The sequence below is a fragment of the Corvus cornix genome, chromosome 3 (assembly GCF_000738735.6).
Source record: "Corvus cornix cornix isolate S_Up_H32 chromosome 3, ASM73873v5, whole genome shotgun sequence".
In the NCBI taxonomy this organism is placed as follows: Eukaryota; Metazoa; Chordata; class Aves; order Passeriformes; family Corvidae; genus Corvus; species Corvus cornix.
The window spans coordinates 88,599,000-88,618,545 of record NC_047056.1 but is presented as its reverse complement, the minus strand read 5'-3'; the positions used below and the strand labels follow the sequence as shown (position 1 = coordinate 88,618,545).

At 37.6% G+C, this 19,546-nt stretch overlaps 1 protein-coding gene across 1 annotated transcript in view; it reads right to left on the bottom strand.

Moving 5' to 3' along the window:
• The window catches only part of LGSN (lengsin, lens protein with glutamine synthetase domain), a 62,964-nt gene extending 50,415 nt beyond the window's left edge, over nucleotides 1-12,549 (bottom strand). The window contains exons 1-2 of the mRNA XM_039570036.1: nucleotides 12,426-12,549; nucleotides 9,564-9,677 (exon numbers count right to left, since the gene is read on the bottom strand). Of these exons, the coding sequence (XP_039425970.1) occupies nucleotides 9,564-9,677 (114 nt within the window). The 5' untranslated portion in view covers nucleotides 12,426-12,549. The remainder of the gene's footprint in view (nucleotides 1-9,563; nucleotides 9,678-12,425) is intronic.
• Between the last annotated feature and the right edge of the window lie 6,997 nt (nucleotides 12,550-19,546).

Below are 19,546 nucleotides of genomic sequence, written 5' to 3'. Positions count from 1 at the left end.
TTTTTTTTTTTTTGTTAAACAATCATCTCCCTGTAAGTTTTCTAAATACTTTTTCTTGGTTGTTTAAAGCAAATGGGACCACATGTGGTCATATTCATGGGCTGTGACAGTATATGGTACAAGGAACTTCCCTTCCAGGAATTAAATGGTGGTGCAATGTCGGGGTATCGCTTTCTAAGTCACCTGCACACACATGACCCCATCAGGCACGGTGCACTCCAGGGTTTATGGCAGAACAAAGCAGCCAGACTTACTGACACAGAAACGGATTAGCAAAAAGTAAAACAGTGCTGAAGAAACACCACTGCTTCTGGTGGTCAAAGAAATCACTTTAGAGCAGCTTTCCTCATCACCGAGACCTGAATACTGAACTGCTTGTAAATGCTTCTGCCATAGCCACATCCCTGGACAGCATACACTGAGCTCTGCAGAACACTACTCAACTCATTTTATTACAATTTTTATTACTTTTTTCCTTTCAGAAGGAAATTTTTTTTTTTTAATCTAATGTTTAAACATGACAGTATTAGGTTATGCAAGGCAAAGAATTAGTCAATAAAAAGTGGCATTTAAACGTTCTGTGAATAAAACATGCTGACTCTCTTTTCTTATTTTTTTAAAACTATCCATAGACTATAATCTCTGCAAGGTTGCCCTTTTTTATTTTGCAATTCTGGCAAAAATTTCCCTTTGAAATTACCGGTTCTAGCTACAAACAGAGATGAAACCTTTGCTCAGGCACATTGAAACACAGCCAACACAGAAAGGTGAGCTGGAGCCCGGGGTGGCCCCAGCATAGGGAGCACCCCATCAGTGGAACACAGCCCCGTAGGAGCTGGGAGCAGGGTTACTCAACAGCCACAGCCAAGCACGGGATGTGCCAGGCCCAGGTGCACCCAGGGTACTCAGCCAGGAGCAAAGGAGACAGGCTCAGAGAGGCATCTGAGGGGTCCCTCCCAGGACATCAGCCACCTACAGCAGAGGTCTGAGGTCCATCCAGGAGACAGGCACACCTACACCACAGCTCAGGATTAAGGAGAGAAATAAAGGGCAGGGATCCCTGAGGAAAAGGGTGAGGGTCCCAGGGAAGGCTCATCAGAGCCATTAAAGTCAATTCATGCTCTCAGGGCCCTGAAATGTCTCACCATAAAGCTGCAGCAACACTTGTAATAAGTCTTTCTTTATTGCAGCTTTCCTACAAATAAAAAAATCAGTCCAAGGGCTACACCAGTATCAGTGGTATCAAAAACATTTCTTACAAGATTGAGAGTAGGAAGTTTTATCTGACATTACATTTCATCTATCTTGAAAATCTTCTGAATGACTATTTTATATCTTACTACTATATGTATATATATATATCAACACTGGACATAATTTCTTGTCTTGCCATGTATTAAACTATTATTATCTATCCCTTACAGGTGTGTCAGTTAAGGTCTATGCTGCTGGTGCTGTACAAGCATAGAAAAAAAAAAGAGAAAGCCATTTTCTACCTCAGCAGAAGTTAGTTTCTGCCCACAGTAAACATAGCACAAGGCACTATAATAAATACAGTATAAGAAATAGAGTAAATTGTAGGGAAAAATGGAAAAGGAAAGACAAAGCAAGTCAAATTGTACATTAACAAAAGGCAGCAAAATGAACCTGCATAATTTTGGTTTAATTCTTCAGTTGAGAATCATACCTAATTGTCAGAAACCCCCTTTGGATGTTTATCTTCAGCGATATTTCTGGAACACTTTCAGCTCAGTGTAAAATTCAACTCACACAGTTACTGTTTTATTTCTTTTCCATCAAACATATTCTAGTAATAAGAATTCCTGGTACTGCATTTAAAACAAAACTATTTTCTTGATTGCCCTAGGATCTGACCTGGCGTTACTCAATGTCCCCTCTGCTTACTGGCTAAGGCAGTGTCTTGCAATAATGGAAAATGTATACAGATCTGCTGTTTCTGAAGAGAAGCAGCCAAGGAATGTGAGTTGTACAGCAGATACTCTGCTCTTTTGAAATGAACTGGGAACACAGATATTGCTGAGATACTCTCAAATTCTACAGATCTATGAATTTGGGGGAGGAAATATATATTAGCAACAAATGTTTAACTTTTATAGAAGATAAACATTAATGTTCACCTTAAGCATCTGATCACCACAGTAAGTACCTATTCTGCTAGATACCCTGAATTTGTAAATAGCCTATAGAAAAAGGTAGCAATAGAGAAAATGGAATCACCTCCAACCCCAGTGTACAGGCTAAAAAGAAGTTTTCTAAAGTCAGCCAAAAGGAGCCACTTGTTTCTCAAAAAAAGGGAAGTCTGGTCTCTCTTTTGGAGATTTGATTCCTTTCCTAAACCAGCAGTTAAGTTCATCTATCCCCAGAGATCAAAAGCTGAGAATTATCCATGGATGGCTTGTATTTAAAGCCACATTTTTAAGAACTAGGCAGTGAAGCTTATATTTAAAACAAATGAAAACTGAGTACAAAAAGCTACCCTTTAATTTTTATGCATGAACATCAATTTGATGCCACATTTCTTTCAGCAAGGTGGAGGTGCAACCTCAGCACCCTCCACTACTTGAGGAAATTTAAGCCCAAATAATTTCGGATTGTACCTTAAGCACCAAAGAAGGGACTAACTTGATAAAAAGGGTACTTGCCATCATTTTTGCTCTAGTTGTCGTTGTACACAGAAGAACATCGTCATTTGGCCACAAAACACAATTGCATGAGGGAACATGACAAAGTAGGCATAAACACACTTTTGGGCAAACGAGAGCAACCAGAGCTCTAAGCACTGATACTTTTCCAGAGGTGTTTTACATATATTACCTATGATGCTCTAATATCAACATTCATCACAGAAACACCTCGAAATTCAGGTCACTCTTCTCCCAGTGTACAACCTAATTATGAGGTCAAGATCTCTACTGTCTTCAGTCTTCACAGCCCAGTGAAATGGTCTGCTTTCATTCTCCAAATGCTTTATTTCCAGAAAAAGCATGAGCAGAATAATTTGTTGCTCATACCACTGTCCACAGTGGGCTGAAAGCAGACTGCAGCAGAACAGATAGAAATTATCCTATCCTGGGATTTGCACATCTTTTAGACATAGTATAGCATCAGGCCTACAATAAATTGAAAGATAACAATTATTATAAAGAATATAAATAAAATCATTAATAATAATAAATTCCCTGAAATCTGAAGTGGAAAAATTCTGACTGTTTTTGTTGGAACCTTTACTTACTTTATGCTCTTGTGCTCCTATATGTGTAGGCCCTTTCCACAGGCTAAGTGGGTCTGATCTATCCATAGCATCTGTACCTGACCGAAGGACAGGGAGCTTACAGCACTGCTTCTCACAGAAGGAGGAAAATTCCAGGCAAAAACAAGGCATTTGGACCCTTAATGCCTTAGCCTCTATTATAGTTACTTTTGGCAGGAAGAGGATAAAGTGTACTTTAAGTCTTGAGATTTACTCATCCCAGAAATAAATATAAGGCAGTCAAAGGTGTAGCTCTACAGAGTCCAGGCCAGCACAGTCATGGATGTCAGCTGATATTAAAGAAATCAGGTATCCCTAAAGTCAGCTTGTATCCTCCAAAAATATCAGTAACAAGTACAAGGGCAAAAGTTACTCAGTTTTAGATTCAAACTATTGCAGACTGAACTGCTGAGCTGCTTGTGTATGCAATTGGGTTAGAAAATATTCCACTGTACAAACTTCTGGAATTCTGTATGCTTTTCTGAGAGAACAATATATGTGAATACTTACAGGTCTCCAACATTTTTTCCTGTGTGAATCAAGCATACTGTTTTTCCCTGTTTCGCTTCTGAATTCAATATGCACATCTACTTGCCTGTCCAAACCCTGGGCAAGGCAGCCTGGCAGCCTGCACTAAAGGAGAGGCAAACAAAACTCCATGGTGCATGGCTGGGGACTTCAGCCTTTCTTAAATGAACATGGCTTCTCTCAAGGGAAGAACAAATTGTGGCTGAGTTTTTTTATATCAGTTAATCCTTTCAGAAACTGCATTGAAAGTCAAGAAATAAAACTGAATTATTATAATTATTGTATAGTTTTTCTCAAAGAAATAGCTCTTCCTTGTAATCATCATGCAAATAACAATACAAGCGATTGCTGCAAGGTAGAACAATAATTGTTTCTAATAGGAGGTTCAGCTGGTTTTCTAAATGTGGGTTTTTACATAGGAACTCAAAATCTGCATCTGACATACCAGCAAGTTTTCAGCAAATTATGCTAGGGTTTCTTTATCCTCTTAATAACTTTTTTTCCTCTTATTTCTTTACTGTCTTTTCAGGGAGAGCCATATGTACATGCAGTGTTTATTAAAATGGAATCTACAGTTTTTCCTCAGTTTGTGTTGCTCTTCACACATATGCAAAGGACTACAGGTTGATAAATCAAAAAGAATTGTAGATTCTGAAAGTTTAATAAATTTTTGTGTGAATTATGATTCAATTAAACTTTTACTGAAAGTATAAAATTTAGTCTTCCCCTTTCACTTTACTCTTCATAAGTAAGTATGTCTTTCAACCAGGTAGTAGAAACAATATCTCATGACTGCAATCTCTACACATTCTCATCTATACTGATACAAAAAGGAAGATTCTGTGCTTACTGGCCAGGAATGTTTAGGGAATAAGGCAGAATTGGGAATTGCCCCAAGTACTGGTTGAACACAAAACTGGTGAATTTCCAAATGGCAATTTTCTGATTGTCAAACACAGTGACTAGAAAAATATTAGATGCAGCGTCAAAGACAGCACTTTAGATTACAGATTATTTTTTTAGCTTTATTTGTGAAATATCAGAACATTAAATATGTTTGAATAAGTTAGGATTACTCTGGTGACAGAAGCAGACTACATTTGTCCTTACGTAACAGAGACCTTATTTAACAAGGATGCCGCTATGTCAGCAAGTCCTTATCTGTGTAAAAGCTAACAAATGCATCTCATGAGTTTTTATTTTATTATTCTAATCTCAAAATTCAGTGTTGAAGTCCACAATTCCACTCTATTCCTGTAATGAGTTCTTATCTTGCATAATGACTTTGAATCATATATGACCAAATTTAGGTGCATAACTGAAGTCCAAATGGTAAAGCACCACCATAGCGAGACTCCAGAGGTTCAATAGAGTTAATAAATAAATATCTAAACTTGTAAATATTACTTTTATGTTGAATGATAGTTTAAGAAGCAGTGCAGCTTTACTACATATCTCTATTCAGATATGTTTTCTTCTATAGATAGTATTGAATTTCAGCCCCTTGAAACCCTCATTTTTATTTATGAATATTTTAGTACAGTACACCTTTAAGAAAATGCCAATTACTGATATTTGCTTTGTACTGCTAAGATGCAATTTCTTATGGATCAATCTCCAATTCCTGTTCCCCATCTAAACCTTCCTTGAGTATGATATTTTTCACCCAAGCATTTCTACACATAAACAGCTGATACTTGCACAATATACTGGCATCTTTTTCTAGACAAAGAAAATTCAGTCTCCACAATAAAGACGGGTCATAGTAAAGTTTGTCTATTGCTCAGAGATTAAAATCTTATTTCCAATTAAGAATGACTATCAGGCAGTAAAATGAGAAAAAAAAATTAGAAGGTTTGGCAAGATTTCATCTGCTTCTTTGATTAAATTTATGTATTCCTTAACTTGTCATGTGTCACACAGTGAAGCCAAGATACATTTGGTACCTATTTCTGGTAACCTGCAGTTAAGACCATATACATGCACATTTTGTGACATCTCTGCTTGTCTGTTATCCCACAATCCCAAATGGACTACTTTTATCAATGTGCCCCAGTATGTCTACCCCATAAGGTTGAAGAGGAATAAAAGACATCAAGAGAGGCCTACAGGAGAAAAAAGTATCTATATTGGGTAAACACAATATCTTGTGGAGCCAAGAATATAAAATATAGAAACTGTAGTTCTGGTGTCCCAGAAAATTGGAAGAGATTAATCAGAACCTCAATCAGCCAACTTCCCATAAGTTTGCAGAGGCTATGAAGCTGATCAATCTTAGGAAACTACTTCTGTCAATAATCGAGACATATTAGTTGCGGTGATGCACACATGGACATTTATCTCTGCTTACAGTGATAGCCAAGTCCTCTAAATTGGTAGTTACTGCAAATCTCTAGACACTTCCTATCTGAATTGTGATTTTAAAAAATAAATTTCCCATCTTTCATCCTCCCATGTTAATCACCTACAGGGTTGCTTGGCCCACGGAACCACAGACAGGTTATCAGCTGAATACATTGCTTGGAGATACTCAAAAACCAGCTTTCTGCTACTTCCTTGAGCTTTTCTTCATGATAGAATAGAGACTGGCTGGTGGCAAGTCAGGATTTTTCAGAAGTGTAAGCGTGGCTGAATTCTACCCCCATGGCTGAATTCTACCCCATAGAACTATAAATTATTTATATTGTAATGAACAATAATTATCTTAAGGAATCAGTATTTAATCTCCTCAATGAATTTAGATTTTCAAGAAGCTTTTGAAAAGAATCTGTCAAAAAGGCTCTTTCAAAAAAGTTCAGTGTCAAGAGAGGAAGAAGAAAATTCCTCTCATGGTAACTGGTCAAAGAACAATCAACTAATATTAGAAAGAAATGGTAGATTTTTCACAAAGAAGGAAGGCACCAGCAGAGTCCCTCAGGTAGCTGTGTTTAGACATATGATACTAAACTAATTCTTAAATGATCTGGTTAAAAAATAAAAAGTGAGGGGAAAAAATCTCCAAATGGAACAAAATTAATTACAAGAATCAGCACTGGAAATGACAAGTTGCAGAATGGTCTTATATGCCCCCTTATCTGCGTGATAGAGGGGCAGTTAAATTCATCATTCATGAAAGGAAATCCATACCTATCATCGTGAAGGGGAACAAACCATAAGGTGACAAACTTAAACTTATAAATACTAGACCTCAAATGACCATGAGGAAGGTGATTCTGGAAGTAGATCTTATGGAAAGTTCTCTGAAAACATATTTTCAATATTAAGAAATGATCAAAGCCAAAAATAGAATATCAAGAACTATTACGAAACCAGTAAAGAATCAAATGGAAATAATCCATCACAAAATGTGATTCTATCCCAAAGAGACACAGTAAAATTAGAAAATAAGTATAATTGGAGATTTGGAATTAAATAAACTAAGACTTATGGGGAAAAAAATGAGGAAATTGTAGAAAATTATGAAACAAAAAGAGGAGGAAATTAGAGAAGCATATAGAAACTGTTGAAGGCATAAGAGAGGGTGGATAAGGAATAACTATTGACTGTTTCCCATAACATAAAGGCAAGGTGGACCACAATGAAATTACCAGGCAACTGGTTTAGAACAAAAGGAAGTATCTTTTTGTTTGACATATAATAACACTGTAACATTCATTGCTACAGGATGTTGTGGATACCAGAAGTATAAATAGGCTCAAAAAGCAAGTAGACAAAATTAATGGATGAATTAATGCAAGATATCCATTCTGAAAGTCCCAAAGACTAAGACTGGCGAAACTTATAACCACAGGAAAAAATAATTATGTCCTTGCCTTTCCCAAAATATCTACTAGTAGCCATTGTCAGAGGCAGATCAGTGAGCCAGACAGATCTAACAAAGTTGTTCTGACACAAGAATTCAACTCTTTTTTTATTGGAAGTATGAACTTCACTCCTATTCTAAAGTGAGCATTTTTTAAAGAAAAAGTCAGACTTTCTTTTCTTTTAAAGAAAAGTTAGACTTTCTACTAGTGTCTGGATAGTGGTTGGATGGTGGTTGCAAGCTAGTGATGAAATTACTGGTTTGATGCTGTCTCAAGTCTGGAAATGAGTAGAAGCTTCTGTCATTTGATGGCTGATTTGTATGATGGGGTCAGTCTGATTCCCAGAGATGAGATCATTCCATCCAAAAACCATACTCACAAATAAAACTCCAAATGAAAAGCCCATTAGTTCAGTATAATTCAGCCCTCTTCATTAGCAAGACATATGGATTGGGGTACATCACAAGGCTTGTCCTGACAACCTCGTGTGTAAGGTTGGCACAGGCAATCTTGTATGCAAGATCTCAGGATGTGCTTCTGTAAACCCTCAGTAATGTAATGGAAAACTAATTTTCCAAAAATTATTGACACTATTCAGGATTATTCCCTGCACCTACCAGTTTTCAGGACTGGGGCCCTTGTCTAATTTTAAGCAGTGTATGGAATGAAAATTTCAGACTATTTCTCCTTTCCATGGAAGAGCTCCAATCTAGACCATAGCAAGTGACCAGACAGATATTAGTGGAGGGAGTATGAATGGAGCCCATGTTAAGAGACTTCATTACTTTCAGTGATGAGGCTGAGCTGCAGTTTTGCCTACTCTTTTAGTATGTGTTTTCCTAGTAGATAAGAAGGTATTGTGCTGTTGAATAGCCATGGGAAGGTGATGGGGTAGGCAGGAAAAGGAAAAAGAAGCAGAGATTCTTTCACATTTTCATTACTAATGCTTAGTTTATACAATGCTTCCTGAACATAGTGAAGGATTTAGAAACTATTGAAAATAAATCATGGAATCACAGAATATGATGAGATAGAAGAGACCCACAAGGATCATTGAGTCCAACTCCTGGCCCAGCACCGTCCCCAAGAGTCACACCATGTGCCTGAGAGCATTGTCCAAACACGTCTTTAACTCTGTCAGGCTGGTTCTGTGACCACTCCCCTGGGGAGCCTGTTCCAGTGCCCAACCACCCTCTGGGTGAGCAGTCTTTTTCTAGTATCTGACTTAAATCTCCCCTGACACAACTTCAGGCCATTCTCTTGGGTCCTGTCAGTGGTCACTGCCTTTGGACGCCCTCTAATAGTTTAACATCTTTCTTATATTGCAGCGACCAAAACTGCACACAGTACTCAAGGTGAGGCCACATGACTAGTTCAGAAAAGACAGTACTACTGAGGTTTCTTGCTAATAATAAACATTTTATTTTTTCCAAGCTGTGTAACTCTGTTTTATTTTTCTGCATCTTTTTCATCAGAGTGTGCTTCCTCCTTGACTATTGTGAGAAATTTAAATATGGTAATAATTATTTTGTGGAATATAATTGTTTTTCATCAATGTCATTACATAGTCTTGCTCGGAAGACAGGCAGATTGCAGGATGTGTGGATTCTGAGGTGTATTGTGCTCTGCAGAAACCATCACTAGCAGCTCATGGATGAGAAACCAGATACAGACACGGAAGAGATTTTAGATAGATCAAGTTTAGATGGTTTCAACACTGACAAATCCACACTGACAAGGTTCCATGAGAGCAGAACAAATAAGGCTGTTTAATAACAGTTTAGCAAGTTTAAGTTGTTAAATATATTGAGAAGAGACAATCCCTTGATACCTGTTAAATTCCAGATAGTCTGAGATTTGACTGAGATGCTTTCTGCCAGTTTGTGCTTACTGCACAGCATCTTTGTAATTCAGGCACCAGAAAGTTGTAAATTTGTCAACAATGTCAAATCTTTACTTACTGCTGAAATGGGGCTATAAAATCTGAGGTCCAGAAGAACAGGCAGCAGTGGGAGGATGGCAGGAACTGCTTGCACAGACATGGCATGGGGGTTACATTTCACCGTGATCAGCATCTGAAAGACATCAGGAAGCAGCTAATTGTCTATAAATGACTGTATTTACCAGTTCAGCCAGGCAAATTCTAACCTAATGATACTTAAACTCAATAGTGTGCTACACAGTCAGACAGACTAAAAATAATTTCTTTTAAAATTACAGCTTTCTCACAACAAAAGTAAACAAATATGAGAGAAAATAATATTTTAATTTGTAGTGTTTGCACATTGATGGATTTCTGAGGTTTAGATTCACTCAAATGCCACTTAACCCTTCTGCACTCAAACAGAAATGGATTGATTTAGCTGAAATCTTGTAAGAGGTTTTCACTCCAGCTATCCATTTCTGCCCTCTCAGGAGATAACTGCTTACTTTGCACAAAGTTGCAAGACCAGCATACCACTAAATGTTTTGAACATATTTTCTTAACTCAGCTGTTTTTCTAGTTTTGCTTTTACTTGTTACTTAAAACTGAAGTGCATCTGCAAAAGGGGTTAATTCTGTTACGCAAATTTTTGGTAGGCTGCTCCATCTATAAAATAGGAAATAACATATTTAAATCCTATTTCATATTCTCTCTAAGGATATGAACACATCACTTTCCATCATACTTCTGTCTTGAGCCTTCCCCATTGGTCTGAAATAAGCCTGTTCATCAGTTTTATATTTCTATCCTGCTGTGTCTTCTATACCTCGTGAGGCACACAAATAAACCGTTTAATCTTGTAAATACCACAGAAGTGTTTCTGCTTCTACTTTGGCTACACTTTATTGCCTTTGCCATGTATTAATTGCTTATTCAAAATCTTTGCAATGATGTTTCACATTCCCTGAGCAAAGGAGTAAGGCAACCATCTTGCCTCCCATTTTTTTCCTGTTAGGTTTTTAACACTGAGTTTTTTGCAATTACAACCTGATGGAAATGTCAGAGCTTATTAGACATGAAATACTTCACTGGCAAAGCAGATCTACACCAAACATTTTGATAAACTGCTAATAAATGCATTCTGATAAATGTAAGCTTACATCCTGAATAGACAGTAAATATAGTAAGATATAGCTGCACGTTGGTGTCTTTCAGATGCTGATACCTCACCTGGAACACCTTCCTCTACACAAGTTCCTTGCCTAGGCACAAGTGGATCAGGCAAACCACAACAGTTCCCTGAGAGCTGAATAGCATAAGCTCTGAGATACAGAGCTGGTCTAATGGAATTACACACTTCTGCTGACGCTTTTTATCTGCATCCCCTGTGAGATATTAAAGCTGTATTCAGGGTAGTAACTCAGTGCTCTTAAGTGATGCCCTGAGTGCAGCAGAGGATTAAATGAATGTTTGAAGCTGTGACTAACTTCAGCTGTTTGCCTCACTCTTTCTTTGAAGGACCACCATGGACACCTGATGATGTCAGGAAAGAAAGGGCATTTTAAAGGTTTGCGGCAAACCCTATCAAATCTTCCAGATTATATGAAAATGGCTTCATCCTTTCTGGGGATGATGACCTTGTTTCTGGCTTTTTTAATGACTTTTCTGAAGGGCACACAACCATCCCCTAATGTGTAAGGCTATTTGCTACAGCTGAAACCAAGGAAAATTACCTTCAGTGTCCATAGGGAGCTCTACGGCTAGCCCAGGTGGGCAGCACTATCGCTCCTCCTCCATGAGTATGCAAGGGTATCAGACTGTATATGCTTTAGTTTCTAACTTTTTTCCATTTTATGGGCACACAACTGGGCTCTGGGTGTTCTGCAAACAGGGACATCTTACTGGTTGGATTTAAAACCCATTCTGCCTCAAGAGATATAATTATGAAGCTATCACTATGAACTCCTGGCCAGAATTCTACCTCAGGTTCCATTTTGTCTATGGAACTGTGGCTTGTCTGCACAAAGACCACACATATCCCATGTATCAATGTCCCTGTCACATTACAGCCATTCAATGACTGATTTCACAGATTGAACACAGTCTTTCCTTCATGTGCAGGCACCAAGCTTGTTCAAACAAATCATCACTCTCTTCCACTTGACCTATCCTATTATCTCTGCAAATTTCTCACCCCAACCAGAATCAGTTAATCTCCAGGGAGCAATAACCCCCTCCTTGCAGAAGGATTTCTAGCAGAAAGAAACCTATTACCAATCATGGTAATGTGTGGTATGCACACTTTGAAAAACTTTGCTTTTCCAGTGACACCATATTCCAGATGGTACTATTTCTTGCCTGGGTGCTTGCCTGTCCTTGCAGTATCATGTTTTGATACACTATTAGACAAATTAATCCAGTCTTCTCTTGGATTAAGCAAATGGGTGTTTTCATATTCTTACCTGAAACAGGACACTTGCCTCCTTTGCTGTGCTAGGGTTCACCATGGCCTTAGGTACTCCAGGATACCAAGGTCAAAGACACTCCTGAGCTCACAGCAGAGCATGGCAGGAAATTAAACCAATTCTCCAATACCTAACAGAGTCTCAGGTAAAAAATTTCTAGCACTCAGTCTTTCTTCCTTAGCATGTGAAACATGGGAATGTCATTGTCCTCATTTAAAACTTTTGCATCAATTCACAGTCATTACAGCAAAACTAACACCCATTTTTCTCTAAAAACTCAGAAACTGAGTGGAATGAGGATGGGACCAACACAGGTGGTGATGAAGCTAGCATGTCCCAGCCAGCCAGTAGGTCTGGACTGCACAATTTCCATGCTCTAAGTGTCCCACTGAGCTCAGAAGTGATTCAGAGGCTGGGCGCATATCAGTACTTACCTGCGAAAGTCCTTCCAGTGCAGTGTTTATGCTCTCACTCCAACCCAGGTGGGAAGTCAGATAGAAGCAGTTGCTACATCTGGTAGACTCAGCTTCCAGTGCAGCTGCCTCCTGGCACAGCACCTGAGCTCTGAAGCAAAAAGCATATAAGAGAAGTGCTGGATATGGTAGATTCATGGAAAGTGAATAGAAGATTAGGGTGTTGGTTTTGACTGGGACAGAATTAGACACAAGACAAGAATGATCACATGAAATACACAAGATAAACTAGCACAAAATCATAATACGTGATTTTTCCAAGGCAAGCAGTGACCATTCATGACCTGACCTTGCAAGTGCATATTGAATGGGTCCTAATCTGCTCTACCAGATAATCTGGCTCTGCACAATAAAGCATAACTGCTCTTATCATTAAATTTCGTATCTATGTCTAAAATCAAATAAACCATATGTTCTCAAACCTGCAAGTTTTATAAATTCATATTCGAATTCCCCCAGAGAGAAAACACAGACTGTCTTGTGTAATAGAACACCAGATTAATTTTTTTACCACTTCCTGAAAAGTATAATATGAGAAAGCTTTTGCTTTTATATCTATTTTAAAACACCAATTTGAGAGCTTTTTCCCTGACTAACAAACTGTGTGTTGACTAACAAACTGTGTTGCCCAGAGAGGTGGGCAACACAGAGTTCAGAACCCCATCTAATCTGCTCTTGAATACTCCCCCATCCCTGGAAGTGTTCAAGGGCAGATTGGACAAGGCTCTGAGCAACCTGACCTAGTTGAAAATGTCCCTGGGCGGGGGGGTTGGATGAGATGGCCTTGAAAGGTCCCTTCAAACTCAAACCATTCTATGGTTCTATGAGAAACAATAAAGCAAGAGCTAAAAGAATGGCTTGTGTTGATGGCAAAGAACAAAACTGACAGCAACCAAACTGGAAATGACTGAGGTTTTGTCAAGACCAGAAGGTCTGTTGTCTGATAACAGAAGAATGGCAATAAAGATAACATCATGTTGTATGTATCACTCCTGTTATTCTAAAAGGAAGGCAGACTGTAAGCTTAAAGATACCTCAAATGAGGAAACATATACGAAGGGCAACCCATTCTCTAAGAATTATGAAAAGAGAAATTAAATTCTGAAACAGAAGAATCACCCTGAAACAATGTTTGATTTTGAAATGGTATTGAACAGCAGTCCAAAAACCTGTTTGATATCGCCAGTAAGTAAAAAGGCAAGAGACATAGTGAGGAATCAACAACCACATCCTTTGCCATTGACATAAACCACTGATGATCCTTTCCAGACCACTTAAACATATTTTTGCTTTTATGTGGGTATGAGTGAGTGAAAATCTAGGGTTGACTGAAATCAGGGGGTTTTAAATAATTTTCTCTAAGTTCTCACTAGTAGTTTTCTCCATAAATTTCCCACAAAGCCGAGGAGAAAAACCATGGCTGTGAGCACGTTAGGACATCAAACACCTAGATTTAAGTATTACAGGTATCTAAGATGTGGAACTATTTTATTTGCTAGTAAGGTCATAGCCTTAATGTCTGCTCTCAGGTGAACTAAATTGCTTTTTTGACTCCAGCTGTGTTGATTAGATTTCCATTTACTATAATGGGGCCATAGGCATGTCTATATGCATCAAAACATAAAAAAATCTAAGTTGAAGGGTCTTAATATCTAGCCCAGTATCATTGTCTTTCATATGTCTTGTTCTAGACGCCATCTGTATTTTTGTGTGCCTCTAAATCACAGTTCAGCAATGCTTTTTTATTAATGTCCCTCTATCTTAAAGTACAGACAACATTTTTAATGTGAGCAATTAGTATTTTTTATGACTTTGTTCAAGTGACAGCATTAAATATTCTCAATCCATGCTTAAATTATGTATTTCTTGAACTTATGTTTCATTTTGTGCAGTAGAACTGTTTCACACATTTAAAAATTGACATATTCATAACTGCTCTAGTTCTTTGGTGTTATTTATGCTTAGTACAAGAGGGTTAATGTAGCCTGGGTTAATATTTTCTGAAAGTTTAACAATGTAAAGATTATGTAATGTGAAATCCAGTATATCTGGAGCAATTATTTGCTGTTTAGCTCACATAGATTTTCCATTTTTCACAGATAACATGCCATGGAAAAATGTTCAGGTATTTCCATTGAAACAGATCAGATTGCATTTTACTTTTTATAGTAAGAGTAAACTCTTGTTCTTGAAAATTCTGACAACAATGATATCTGAAATCTTTTGTTTAGTCACATAGCAACATTCATATCTAATGATAAAGTAAATTTGCCCCTTATTTGGCTGGCGATAGATCCAGTGCTGAATGAAATACTCACAATTTCAAAATAATGTGATTAAAGCTCCCCTTTTTTTCATGGTATTCTTGCCAGCTCACTATGACTATACAGTTGTGAGAGTACACGTAGAAATCAAGATGTTGGGGTTTTATTAGCCAATTTTTACTGTACCTGTGCAGTACCTTAACTTTCATTTCTGTTTCTTTGTGCATGGTGTTTATTATACAGTCCAGAATCTCAGATAATTCAGTATGCAGACAAATTTTAACAAGTCTTGTAGTTTGTAAAATGTTGCTTTTTAAATCTTATTTACCACAGTTGATTTTAGAATGAAGCCCAAATCACAGAATGTGTCAGGTTGGAAGGGACCACAGAGGATCATTTGGTCCAGCCTCCCTGCTCAAGAAGGGTCATCCTAGAGCACATTGCACAGGGTTGCATCCAGCCAGACCCTGTGCCACTGATTATAACCCTCTGTGACCTGCCATTCAGCCAGTTCTCAAGTCCTGATTATTCTTCTTGCTGTTACACACAAAGACCCTTCAAAACTTCATTTTGATTGTGTTTATGTTTGTCTTGATCTGTGTCACTTTAGAGAGCTTCAGGAAGGAGAATCTGCTTTGCTCCCTCACAGTGGTTGTGGTATGAAGCCAAAGAAAGAATGCTGCACTGGAAGTGCAGGAGAAATGGGAATGCTTCCTCCCAAAGAGGCACCCCTTTTCATCCCTTGAACTGGAGCTAGAACCTGTGGAGTTTTCCAAAAGGCTTGGCATCATTTCACCCACACACCTTTGACAAAGCTGATCATGGATGGGGCTCTGAGCAACCTAATCTGGTTGAAGATGTCCCTGCTCACTGCAGAAGGGCTGGAACTAGATGACTTTTCAAGGTCCCTTCTAACCCAAACCATTCTGTGACTCTACACCTTCTCTGCTGTTTATAGTGCTATAGTCTTGGGTATTCCTGCAGAATTTTGGTAAAATTTTATTTCTTTTTATTTACAGAAAAGAAGCAGATGTCTAAGTGCAAGGGAAATGAGCTCTAGAGGTAATACAAGAAGCCTTCCACTAGTCCACATATATCCTGACCGTGGTATAAGGCACACACAAATTTTAGAGTCCCATAATTATTTTTTCAAGTCTGTCAGGAGATGTATGATGCAAAAAACATCTATGGAAAACGAAAGATGAGTGGCAGAACACGAAACTCTTTTCTTTCTTGGTTACAGTAACAGATTTGGCTTATCCTGTTGCCATTTAATTTCGCCAAATATGCCAAAAGTCACTGTGTAAATTACCCTCAAAATGAGTTGTCCTTAGCCTAAAGTTTGAAGTGATTCTTTCGCTGTTTTGCTACATCGGTATCTGTTAATGTTTAATATCTGCCTACTGTGATTTTTGAAATACATGATTTTTTTTAAAAAAGTAGATTTTATCCTCCATAAATTGTTTTTTGTGGTTTGCTCCATTTTGCCAAACTCAGTGTCTTACTTTTCAAATGGAAAAATATAAAGTATACTAAAACTAATCTAATGACTCTCTTATATCCCAGTTTAAATATGCTCTGTTGTCTTTTCTCTTCAAACAAGTAAATAATTATTTGATAACCTGAAAGTGTTTCTATGTGTCTTTTTCTCTCCTAACCCTAACCCATATTCTGTTGATTAAAGTGCTCTCACAGAAAAGGGGAAGACTGTTCCAGACCCTGATATATTAGAATGAAAATTTAAATATACCTTTCTTTTTTGCCTCCCATATAAGTGGGAAAAAAACCCAACATTGCTTTTGAGGGAATTAATATATCCACTTCCACATAGACAGTGAAAGTTTTTATATCATTCATTGGAAATTGTATGAAAGCATCCTCTAAACTGGTCCCCTAAGAAAAGATAGCTGAGAAGATGCCTGGTTTGGCAATCCTGCAGGACATAGTTTTCAGTGCAGGTCCCCAAGCAATGCAGTGATATCCAGTGTAAGGTGGCAGAAGCAGGTCGGTGGCAGAAGTTCAGATGCTACATGAATTGCAGGATAATGCCTCTGCAAAGTTGAAGAAGTTGCCTCTACCTGAAGGAAAGACTTTTACATTAAGCATCTTTTGGTATTAGACATTAGTGCCTCAGATAATGGAGAGAACCATTATCTGCCCATCTTGCAGGGACTGTGGGGAAAATCCATGCCTTAAAAATTGCAAAGCTCTGAGTCCAAAAGATAGTCATTCACCTCGCTTTCTAGGATAACACACTGTGTTCAGGACCTATGAGAAAATGCTTAGTCTAAACAGATGGACAATACAAAATAAGGGGGTGGAAAACTTACAGATGGCACAGAAATATTCTGAGGAATGAAGCCAACATTTTCAAGTGTAAATTCTCAGAAACCATGCACACAGTGAAAGAAGCACCTTCTTTGAAGGAAGTTGCTCAGAAGTGTTGACTCCACCAACACAGACTGCTCCTGGTTATTTATTTCAGGTTTAATTTTAGTTTTAGGACTTAAGTGAGCATTCAAGCTTGAAAATGTTTGTCTGTTGCTCACTTTAATGCTCCAAACTAGGAGTAAGGCAGGTCAAGCAAGTCATGCCATGACTATGAGTCAGTCATACAGCCTGACTCCCAGGTATCAAGATAATTTTCATTATCTAAAGAAGAATTAGAGCATCCAGCACTTGTTATGCACGGGCATCGACTGATCATTTTGGACAAAAATTTGTTGCAGGAAAACAGCAAACATAACAGTGTATGTTGAAATAGAAAAGACTTTACTGCAAGATTCTCTTCTTTTGGTTCTCTTATTTTGCTCTATTTAGTTTATCTTTTCCATTTTTCTCACTCTATTTTTATCTCATTTAACCTCCTCCTGAAACTGTATTCCCAAATAAGCCTCCTATTTCTCTAATCCTCACTCAGTAACTCCTACAATGGTGTAAACAAGGCTTTGGAATCAGTGTACTGAAATTCTTCTGTGATTGATGAGTCAATGGATAAAGTGTATTCAGATTTCTGAAGGTGGTATTTCCTATCTCTGACTGACAGAATGAGTTCAGGACAGATGATTTTAACTTCCTCTCTATTTTTTTTTTTATCTTTTAACCTAGCTTGGATCTTTATTTTTACTCAATGCCTTACAGGACTAAAATTTCTCATTTCTCTTCTTTTCCTCTTCCTGTTCTCTTTCCCAGTTGTCTTCACAACCTTATCTTTTAGCTCTCCTTTTTTTCCTCTTTAAGAAAAATATCAATTTAACTTACACTATATCTTTATGGTTTTTATTCATATTTAAGAAACAAAACACCCTGATGGTGCAAGGAAGGACTTTTTAAACACAGTCATACTTTTTAAAAATTGATGACAAAGAACCACACAGTATTTCACTTAGTTTATGTAGTTCACAAAACAATGTTATGCACTCCAGAATATGTACCAAAACATCTAGTTTATATGTACACAATGAATAGACATATGCCCATATGGAAGGACGGGCAGGTATGCATGTCTGTGGATATATATTATCATTTCAAAAACAAGACTAGGAATATAAAATGGAATTCTGTCATAAAAACACATAAAGGGCCCAAATGGCTGAAGTTTCACTTTCCAAAAAGCAACTGGTTTATGATTATTTTCTGCATTTATTCAAATGAAATAGAGTGGTTATTAAGTTCTACCTGTAAATTAATGCCTTTGAGTTTTTTTCTGTGCAGGTCATATGGCAGTGCATTATTTCTTTGTGAAAAGAAGACAAAGGTATGAATATCAAGAAGATGTCAATATTTTCCCAAATTTGGAATAATTTTGCTTTTGCTGAGGGTAAATTCCATGTACTTTCAGTAAAACTTTTCCTGCAGAGTTGTGGATTCAGTCCCAGTATTTCCAGTGTCTCACCATGACAGACAGAGTACATTGCAGTCATAAATAAAGCCATCTAACTAAACCCTTTACATTTCTTAAATCATAGCATATTTGAAGGGTGCTTAATTTTCTGTGCCAAAGCATTATGAACATATGATCCTTAAAATGGATTCCCAAAGTAAATTTAGAGACAGACAATCATATCATTTTGTGGAAAGAACAAAATTTTTCTAAATGTTGTATCTTCTATTTTAAAGCCTTTGACAGCATGTTTAGAATAACTACATGTCAGACAGTTATTTAAAAGAGAATGAGAAATCACCAGTGTGTAATTCAGAAAGGAACCAGAATACCACTGAGTTTGCAAATCCAGAGAAGAAAGCCCCTCTTCCCAACCAAGTTTTGCTTCATTCACAATTGCTACACAGCAGTACTCCTTCTCCTGGGCAGTAAAATAGATTTTTATGGAACAGTTGGTTGAAATGGCATTTTCACCTTTCCCTAACTTATGATGAAGAAAGAATTGTTTATTTAAAACTACTCATGTAGTAGTTTAAAAAACTTCCTGCACTGTTTTTCTGAATCCACTGTGGGTCTTGGGCAAGCAAATTGGAGGATGGCTTTAGAAAATGCCAGGATAGCACAGAGAGAACATGTATTCTCTTGACAGAAGAATCCCAAAAGGAGCAGCAGAGCTGACATTTGACACACACTGGTTATTAAACTACATCTCAGGGAGTGTAACAGAAGTGGATTTGCCAGCCATGCCTCGGTTAATAAAGATGAACTGCAGTAGCTACTGTACTTAGTAACTCTACTGGAAAAAAGTTAATTAGTGAGATTATATGGAAAACAATTCCATTTGCTAATAGCTTTTGAGATCACTTTAATTTAGATGTAGAATGGAAAGAAAAAAAGGTAGATTTTTTTTTTTCCCAATGAAATTCTGTCGAAAC